Genomic DNA, 10,000 nt, shown 5'->3' on the forward strand with positions numbered 1-10,000 from the left:
CGACGAGTCACTGGAACACAACAGTCACCATCATTACTACAGACTTCTGAATATGTATCTGTACACACACACACACACACACACACACACAGGCGCACGCACACACACACACACACACACAGGCACACACACACAGGCACACACACACAGTTACCTGTCTGGTACGGAGGAGGCTGTGTAGGTGGAGAGGGGGGTGGAGGTGAAGGAGGGAGCAGCTGCCTGGTTGGTGCTGACGTAGGCGTCCGGCCACGGAGAACACTGAGGAGAGAGACACACACACACATGGATTTACAACACACACACACACACACACACACACAACCATAAGACACCCTCACAACAGAGGGCTAATAAAAAGTGGACTAGCGTTCTACCCCCCCTGTACAGGAGTTACCATGACACTGGCCGAGCAGCCAGGTGATGATTCTGTCAGGCTCTCGTGGAGGAGAGGCACCCCAGAGGGGCTCAGGGCTCAGGGGAGGACATGTGTGTGGGTGGGTGGGTGGTTTGGGATCGGGCTGTGCCATTTGTATAAGGAGGGAGGAGAGGGGAGAGAGGAGGGGAGGGGAGAGGCAGGGGGAGGAGAGGGGGATAGAGACAGAGCCAGAGGGAGGAGAGGAGAGGGGGATAGAGACAGAGGGAGGAAAGGAGAGGGGGATAGAGACAGAGAGAGGGAGGAGAGGAGAGGGGGATAGAGCCAGAGACAGAGAGAGGAGAGGAGGGTTCTTACACTGCCTCTCTTGGCCAGGGAGTCTCCACAGTCAGCGGGGAGCGTCCTCTTAGTACTGGACTTCTTCAGCTCATGGTCACTGGCCTCCTCGATGATGGGCTCCAGCCTCATCTACACACACACACAGAGTCACAAACCAACCTCTAGCTTGTGTTTGTGCGAAAAGTGTGACTTTTGAGACACAATTTCTTGACTAAATGTCTAAGTCCGTCAAGAAGAGTCACCTCTGATCAAACAGTGTTCTGGGCACCATAAGGGCTACATAACAAAGCTGTGGATGTCACTGGGGGCGGCTGGTGGTTGGCCCGAGGGCAGGGGGGGGGATACTGACCTCCGATAGGATAGTGGTGTCGTAGGAGGGCTGGTACTTCTCTTTCTCCTGAGCCGTCCGCTTCTCCATCTTCTCTCTGTCCGTCTTCTGCTTGCGGTCCGCCCCCTTTGGCTGGGGGGGGGGGGAGAAAAGGGGGGGAAAGAGAGGGAAGAATGTTGATTAGGGTGGAGAGATTGGATGTGAGGAGGCACATGGTACGGCTTAGTATGTGAGAGCAAGCTTGGGTGAACGTACAGTATGTGTGTGTGTGTGCTTGACTGTTCTTAAAGAATGTCGGTTTTACTGTGCGTGTGTGTGTCTACGCACATCAGCCCGTGTGTGTGTGTGTAGGCCAGTCTGACGATGTGTGTGTGTAGGCCAGTCTGACAGTGTGTGTGTGTGTGTTTACCTTGAAGACTTTGATTTGGCAGGAGGCAGAGTGGAGGTGTTCAGTGTAGTCCCCAGCGTCTCCCAGTCTGAAGGTGTCTATCTGGATCCTGAAGGGAACTCCCTTCTCCCCTCCATGTTTCCTGGGAGTGAACTCTGTACTGATGCAGTGCACCTGGGGACCGGCCAGGAGGGTTAGGGAGGGAGTGTGTGTGTGTGTGTGTGTGTGTGTGTGGTCACTTATGTCACTTTGTCTTAGCACCAGCAGAGGGCACTATGCCACAAAGACAGACTAAAAGCCTTTAGTGTGTGTGTGTGTGTGTGTGTGTGTGTTACCTGTACAAACACAGAGGCTCTCTTGTTGAGGTCCCAGAGGAACTCTGCAGCGTTGAGCTGGGAGGAGTTTGACTTGGCTTCCACGATGCCCACTGACATGGGGATATCTACACACACACACGAAAATTAATCATTAACACACAGACACACCACAAAAATGATCATAACACATACCCACACTACAAAGTTAATCATTAACACACACACACACACACCACAAAGTTAATCATTAACACACACACACCACAAAATAAATCGTCACACACCGAGTGTGAAATGTCTTCCATTATTACACACATACATATCTACACACAGAACACACACAGAACACACACAGAACACACACAGAACACACACAGAACACACACAGGTCTAGGCGCTCTTACCGATGTCTAGGAGACGGTCTCCGGGGCGATTCCACTTCCATCCCTCCAGCTGCTGGTGTTCTGTGTACTGCAGCCGCCGGTCATGGAACACCACCCTGACGATGCTCTGGAACGACCGCAACACGACCATAAGACAACCACAACACGACCACAACCACAACACGACCAACAACACAACCACGCCGTTCGTGTAATGTAACTGAACACCCGCTGCGGCCATGAAACCAACCCGTACAGTCTGCCATGACCTCAACGCGACCGCAACACGACCGCAACACAACCACCTCCCAGACTGAACTCACCTTCACACTCTTATTGTTGATCTCTGGTAGCTCCCCCAGCTTCCTGTTGTCCAACATACGGACCTCATAAGACTGACCTGGGGGAGGAGAGGGACGGGAGGAGAGAGAGAGAGAGAGATATGGGGGGAGAGAGAGAGAGAAAGCGAGAGACAAAGAGATAAGGAGAGAGAGAGAGAGATATGGGAGGTAGAGAGCGAGAGATATGGAGGGAGAGAGATAGGCAGGATGGAGGGAGGGAGAAAGGGAAAGGCAGAGAATGAATGAGCAATTAAACAATATTTTTGTACACTCTGTGTGTGTGTGTGTGTGCGTGTCTCACCCTGGTTCAGGTATGTGAGCGTCTCGTCGTGCAGCTTGACGGCGGGGGAGGTGGCGGCACACAGGACGTACTGGAATGGGGGGTTTTTGGTCTCGATGTCGGGGGGCAGACTGGAGTCCTCCTGCTTAAAGATGGGCAGGGCCAGGACATCGCTGGAGAGGGGGGAGACGGGGGGAGGAGGAGAGAGGAGGGGAGACGGGGGAGGAGGAGAAGGGGAGAGATGGAGAATAGGAGGGTGAGAAGGGAAGAGGGGGGGGGAGAAAGAGTGAGTATTGAGTGATCTCTCCTGCAACAGTGTTCCTGTTCAAATACCTTGAGTAGTTTCATATGAATGTCTATGTGAAAGTGAAAACAGAACAGAACACACACACACACACACACACATACACACACACACACACACACACACACACACGACCTCAGTAGGGTTCACTCTGTGGTTAGTGACTGAGCAATATGAGGCCACTTAAGGACAAGAGAAACACCAGCCACTCTGAGATAACCCCACCCAGCTCCCTCAATCAGGCACACACGCGCGCACACGTACATACATACACACACACGCACGCATGCACACAATAAGAACAGGGTGAGTGGTTTTTTTTTATATACACTTCCTCTTTCCCTCCCTCCCTCCCTCTCTCTCTCTCTCCCTCCCTCCCTCACACACACACACACTTGGCAACAACTCCAGACAGACAGACAGACAGTCTCCCTGAGACTGCAGGAGTGTCATTGAGTGTGTGAGAGCGTATGTGTGTGTGTGTGTGTGGAAAGGTTCTCCCCTCGATGCCAAGGAATGTGGATCATGCCCCCAGTCACATCTCATGTTAATTGGAAGACTCCACTTTAGAAGGAGGGGGGGGAATTGGCAGTCTGGTGTAAAGTTCAGGTGCTGTTTGAAAGCCGAGCCAAACTCTGAAATACACCTTGAGTCACTTTTAAAATGCACCTCGAGTCACTTTTCTTTCGGGCTTTCTTTCTTTCCTTGAGATACTCAGCCTAAAGCAATAAGATAATTGGTTATAACAGGTGATTCTAACAGATTCTAACAGGTGCTCCAAAAACAAGATCAGATCAGCGATGACACTTCAAGAAATGGAGGGTGTTTTCCTTAGTGTGTATTCCAGCAAGACCTCTGTCTCTCACACACACCTGCTGCAGAGTGTGTTCTCCCTGTGTGCCCCCCCCCCCCCCCCCCCCCCCATTGCATGACAGTCGCAGAGCTGCAGCCCGACACAGCACTGCTGCCCAGGAAACTGCATCTGCTTCCTGAAATGCGAGGAGCCGCATCTCACACACTCTGAGACATTGCGTTCCTACAGTACAACCAGCTGCTAAACATGGGACCAACAGATACTACTACACACACACACACACACACACACACACAGGGCCACTGTGACTAATCTTACATTCTCTCTCTCTCTCTCAAACACACACACACATATATGAGAAGCAGATGGGTGGAAAGGGAGGCTCTTGAAAAGACAGCTGAATGTCCTGGGAACTTCTCTCCTTTATTCCACAGAAACATTGCTTCACCTCCCTTCCCACACACCAACACATCTGTGGGGAACACAAACACATGGGCGCGCGCACACACACACACTCTCTTATACTGCCACAACACACACTACAACAAATTCCATAAACATGGTAACCCTCCCTCTAAAACACACACACACAAACTACATACACTCCAATATACTGCCACAACACACTCCACAAACATGGTAACCCTCCCTCTAAAACACACACACACACACACACACGCACACACACAGGTTAGCCCAGCAGTCTGTCCCAGCATGACCAGAAGAGAGTGCTGACAGGGGTGTGAACTGAAACACTTGTATGCCTACAGTGGCATTCACCACTGTCTCTATCACACACACACACACACCTCCCCATCCCCCTCCCCCGGGTGTCTGGTGGGGGTATTAATCTCTGCCCCCCCCGCCCCCCCCCCCCATAACAACATGCTGTGACTGCCCACTCCCAACACAACACACTCCAAAACAAAGGAGAAGGCGCACACACAGTCAAACAACAGCAACCACACAAAAGGAATACCCACAAAAACACAAAGTGAAATGGTTGCAATTCCAACAGCTGGCTGGTGTATTGAGCACACCACGGGTTAAGCAGTCAGAGCAGCAGAACAATCTGTACCCTCCATCTCCCTTCGAAACTGACAGCTGGCTTGGGTGGTCACGACCGACATCGCACTTCAAATGCGATGGAACCACAAAGCCACGGGCAGAGTCAGATCGCTATATATATATATATATATATCAGTAATGATGGAGCAACAAAGCCGAGCTGCTAACCTCATACTGTAGGCGCCGGCCCCCAGCTCCTGCCCTATGCCCGACAGACTGGCATCGAAGTCGTGCACCAGCCCCGACTCGATGGTCGCATCGTCCATCTTCAGCACCCAGGCCATGGCTCCAAGCTCCTTGTCCTCCACTTCCACTCGGAGAGCCGCCAGCTTGCTTCGGGGACGGGAGAACAGCTAGCGAGCGAATATGCTTGCTTGCTGCTGTGCTGGACCGGAGACGACGAGAGAAAGTTAGCTAGCTAGTTGTGCTAGCCAGCCAGCTAGCTACTGGTGGTTGGCTAGCTAGCTGCTGCTGCTCCTCCTAGGCGGGCAAGAGAAGTTTGACAGGCGAATCGATAGCACTCCTCAAGCTCGTTCATTTTGCTAAAGAAAGCACGGTCGCTAAGTTGCTCCGCCAGCCGACCCGCAGTCCTCAAAACAACAAGCTAACTCGGCTAGCGAGCTAGCTAGCCAGCAACACGGCACATCGTCTCTGAGCGCGACCATACATTATGTAAAAAAAGCAGGGAGGATGTTGTTGACAGTCCGCACACCGCATTCACCACGCAACGTCCGTCGAGCTAGCCGACACTAGCATTTAGCAAACTTCACTTGCTCTAACGGGGGGGGTGTCCTCGGATCCTTCTAGGCGAAGCTTCCCGCCAGCGCTCCCTGTGCCGTCCGAAACCGCTCTCCCTTTTTCATCGCGGAGTCGTGTGACCGGCGCTACGGCTCCCGACCCGTTAAATGGGACTCTTGAAAGATCCAAAGTGCAGCAGTTGACACAACATCAAGCAGCATCAACATGGCTCCCACGGACTGTCGCCTCTCCGAACCCTCCCGACTCCAGCCGCAGGGGGAGATGCCAAGGAGGCGCCGGGCCAATCAGTGAGCCGCTCCGGTGCCAAGCTCCCCGCTCCTCAGCCAATGGCCGAGCGTAGAGCTTTCGTCATCCCCCGTCCGCGTTACCACCATTGGTTACAACGCCGACGTACAGTATTACCATAATAACCCGAGTGGCAACGTATGGGAAATATCGGTTACACATTTAGCGACACTACAGTTGGAACTACGCGGCGACATCTTTACTTGAAGGAGTAAAGAGCGACTGCACACAGACCCGGGTGAACGTGCCATCGAAACAGGCACGCTTGCTTGATAATGGGTAGTCTAGTACAGAGCGATGGATGAATAAGCAGAAACGCGTCAGACCAAAGATATCTGTTGAGTGTCAAAACTACTCCTAGAGGGTCCGTATGGCATAAGGGCTCGAAGGGTATGTTTTTGTCCAAGCCCAGCACTAGCCCTAATAACTAATCAGCTATAGGCCTACAGTCGGTGCAACCATGATCCTCTATCAATTTAATCAGGGGTGTGAGTGCTAGGTTAGAATAGAAACATGCAGGCCTACACACCGTATGTCCAGACGTTGTTTTAGAACACTGAGGCTATATGCATGATGTGTAATGTGAAGATGGTATAAATCCGTATAGGCCTATGGAGGATTTTGGTAGAATGTATATGTATATGTCGGTATATGTAGGCCTATTTAGGAAACAATAGGAGTGATTGAACAAACAACAAGACAACCATGAAAACACTTTCACTCACTCCATAGCTTTTCACTCACATCATATGTCTGATTAGATTAGGTCTACATTTGTGAAGTTCTTGATAAGTGCTTTTATGGCATCGAGTTATATAATAAATCAGAACATGTATGCGGTGGACTTCTCACAGGCTATGAGAGTTAATAACCAGATAATGTCAGTTATTAACTTGTGTGTGAGGAAACGGACTTTGTGCTGTCTAGCCTACAGCCACTCAACAATAGTAGCTCATAAAATGCAAATACAATGGCTCCAGCCAGCAATAACAGACGATACAATGCGAATACAATGGCAAAACCTGTTTATGGCCTGTTAAATTAAGGGAATTATATATGTTCCACCTTGTCCGGTTTTAACGGGTGTTTAACGCAAGATATGGGGGTAGCGCGTCCTTCCCACATACGTGAAAGAGTGTTATTGCTTGGGTGACCTCATATAGATACCGTGGTGTCGAAATATATGACCAGCTGAGATTTGACATCGGGCCTATATGTGCTGCAACTACGTTCAGGATGTTGCAACAACGTTCCCATGTTATGCTCCAACTCAAGTCGTTTGTTGAGCAGATGTTGATGTCACTATTCTATCAGTGTTGTGAGAAGCATTCTCTCCTTTTGCCTCGTATGCGTGTTTGGAAAAATGCGCACTCACACAACTTAGATAGGGCAGTAGGAATGCCAGTTAGATAGTCATGCAGAGTTAGTCCAAACCAAGAAGATAGTGCAATCTTCCATACGAGTCTGTGTAGGTACGGCAGGAGAAGAGGCAGACGCCTGCTCCAGCACAAGACACGCAATAAGCGCTTTGGTAGCTCCTTTATTCCAACGGCAATTAGGTTTTTTACAATGAACACCTAAACCGATCTGCAGGCTACCACAGTTTTGCACAAACACCGTGCGCTTTATCTGTGATCTGAGACAATGCGCTTTATGATGATTCAGCTTATAAGTGTTATACATTATGTGCTTTGCTATGTTTTAGTTTTCTGCTTGTATGTGTCTGTCTCTTAAAGTATGTTGTGCTTATAAGTGGATGTTAGCCAAACGATTTTCTCTCCTAAGAAACATAAATAATAGGCTACTGGACTTGACGGGGGGGGGGGGGGGGGGGGGTCCTACCGCGAATAGCTGCAGCTTTCCCGGAGAGGCAGGGGTCGGAAATTCTCGGTGTAGGACTTCCAGACCAACATAATTACTCAGAATAGCAGGACTCCGCTTTAAGGCGATCCCTTCCAGACACGCACTTAGAGCCTTCTACCTCAGTTCGAAACTCACACTCACACTAGACTATACAAAATTGTAAACTGTTGAAGAGTCTTCTGCAGCCTCAAGGTCCTGTCTGGCTTCACTGTGGTAAAAGTTCACCTCCTCGCGCTCTCCTCTCGTCAATAATTACCCACTTGATTCCAGTCTTTGAGCACGGGCGCGCCTTGGGGTGACGCACGGGATTATTTAATGTTCCTCAAGAGGCGAGTGAATTTTAAACCACCGCTCGTTGTTTACACGCAGTGAAGGGGCAACATGCACACATCTCAGATTGAATCTGGAGTTCCAGTGAAGGGGCAACATGCACACATCTCAGATTGAATCGGGATTTCAATTCAGCGGTTCAAATCAGTCCCAAGTCTCACCGATCCCGTGCGTGATGACATAATCAAGCGCTCCAGTTGACCCTCGTGGCACCGTCGTTAGGTCGGCAGGGCTTTCGTGACAAGTCGAGGTGGAGGGTTGCAATTCTAGGAATAGCTAAAATTACAACTGGAGCAAATGTGAAGAATATATCAACCAATGACATACTGTTTGTTCCACATTTAGTCTATAGCTATTGGAATGTATTGCATACCACAGAGGCACGCAAGTGACAACGCATTGGTTTATAGGCCTGTACAGTATATCGAACCAGTGCTCTTTAATTCTGGTCCTAGCCTTGAGAGCCACAGGGTTCCAGGGAGGCTGGTGGAGATAGAAATCGGAGGACAGGCTTATTGTAATGCATGGAATGGAATAAGGAATGGTTGGTACCATGGTTGATATAATTCCTTATTCTATTCCATGCATTACAATGAGCCTGTCCTCCAATTTCTACTTCCAACAGTCTCCCCTTCCAGCCCAGCACCAACACGCGGTTGAAGAATACTGCACTTGTTTTTTGTTTTTTTACAGCTGCAACACAATATTGTTCAAAAATGGGCCAATAAAGTTTTCCGAATTTGAATAGTTCTTCGTAGTGATTGACACAGGGACAGTGTTTATTATGGTCTGTACACGTTTTCTTTATTTTCATTTTATTGTAAGCACAGCTTTGTAAATGCACGGAGGAAACACAACGGTGAAAACTAGAATGTTACTCACAAGGACAGAATGACACAGAGAGAGGGAGAATAGAAGAGGAGGAAGAGAAAAGAAGAGAAGAGAAGATGGGGGGGGGGGGGGGGGGGAATATGACATGACAAGCTTCTCAGACCTGTAAATAATACATTTCTACAAATTTCCTCACCGGAGAGAGCGCAATCGACATGAGAGAGACTACGGCACACGCAACAGAAACAGACGGCTGGGCGCAGGCGTGTGTGTGTGTGCGCCCCCTGGGGGACTCTTCTAATTGACGTCGTTATTGGATATTCCACTTTTAATATGATATATAGATACATATCCACTATGGTGTAATATTAAGCCATGTCCGGTCATACATTGACTTCATTGAATAGGCACCCTCCCTCCCCCTAATTCCTGTCTGAGGTGGGATGATCCAAGACATGTGATGGGGGCGATGGAAGGTACCATTGCCTTTTTACTGAAAGGGGTGGACATTGTTTGCTTTAATTACCCCCCCCCCTCCTCCCCCCCCTACTCTGACTGAATAGGACCCAGATAAAAAGTTGTTAAAATCCTCTGATGCGTAGCCAAGCGCATTACGCCTCCTGACCCAGACTCTGCCTATGTGTCTGCTATGAGCAGTCATAATCTACTGTGACCTGCTTATGAGCGTTAGTGCTGCGCTGCCTCGCGTCGTACCTGGGGACAGAGAAAGAGAGAGAGAGAGAGAGAGAGAGAGAGTTCCAGGGTTTTAAAAGCCTCTGTGTGATAAAAGCCCCTCCACACATCCAACAGCTCCTCACTGACACACACAGACTGACCACATAAATACACCCCCCCCCCCCCTGTACACACACACACACACTCCTGTAGAACACACCCACCTCCTCCAACCCTGCCCTCCCTGACTCAGGCTCTCTAGCTGATATGGCTGGAAGGGGGGGGGGGGGGCATGGCTACCTCCTGCTACGCTTCTGGCTCC

General features: G+C 49.9%; 2 protein-coding genes across 3 annotated transcripts in view; both read right to left on the reverse strand.

Annotated features, from left to right (window-relative positions):
- ubp1 (upstream binding protein 1) overlaps positions 1 to 5,219 on the reverse strand; it is a gene marked incomplete at its 5' end in the record, with an annotated part of 8,922 nt that extends 3,703 nt beyond the window's left edge. Inside the window, 10 exons of one of the 2 annotated variants that reach the window (XM_083685373.1) lie at positions 1 to 10; positions 155 to 258; positions 731 to 841; positions 1,062 to 1,172; positions 1,450 to 1,602; positions 1,764 to 1,870; positions 2,150 to 2,255; positions 2,452 to 2,528; positions 2,771 to 2,922; positions 5,104 to 5,219. The exon at positions 1 to 10 is cut by the window's left edge and continues 48 nt beyond it. In XM_083685373.1, coding sequence (XP_083541499.1) covers positions 1 to 10; positions 155 to 258; positions 731 to 841; positions 1,062 to 1,172; positions 1,450 to 1,602; positions 1,764 to 1,870; positions 2,150 to 2,255; positions 2,452 to 2,528; positions 2,771 to 2,922; positions 5,104 to 5,219 — 1,047 coding nt within the window. Of the gene's footprint in view, positions 11 to 154; positions 259 to 730; positions 842 to 1,061; positions 1,173 to 1,449; positions 1,603 to 1,763; positions 1,871 to 2,149; positions 2,256 to 2,451; positions 2,529 to 2,770; positions 2,923 to 5,103 lie in introns of those variants that run through there. The other variant, XM_083685372.1, reaches the window with a different exon arrangement.
- Positions 5,220 to 8,964: 3,745 nt separating this feature from the next.
- The window catches only part of clasp2 (cytoplasmic linker associated protein 2), a 50,452-nt gene continuing 49,416 nt past the window's right edge, over positions 8,965 to 10,000 (reverse strand). Inside the window, 1 exon segment of the mRNA XM_083685033.1 lies at positions 8,965 to 10,000. This exon segment is cut by the window's right edge and continues 762 nt beyond it. The gene's annotated coding sequence lies outside the window, so the exon portion shown is untranslated.

This window comes from Argentina silus (genome assembly GCF_951799395.1).
Source record: "Argentina silus genome assembly, chromosome: 14".
NCBI classification, from domain to species: Eukaryota; Metazoa; Chordata; class Actinopteri; order Argentiniformes; family Argentinidae; genus Argentina; species Argentina silus.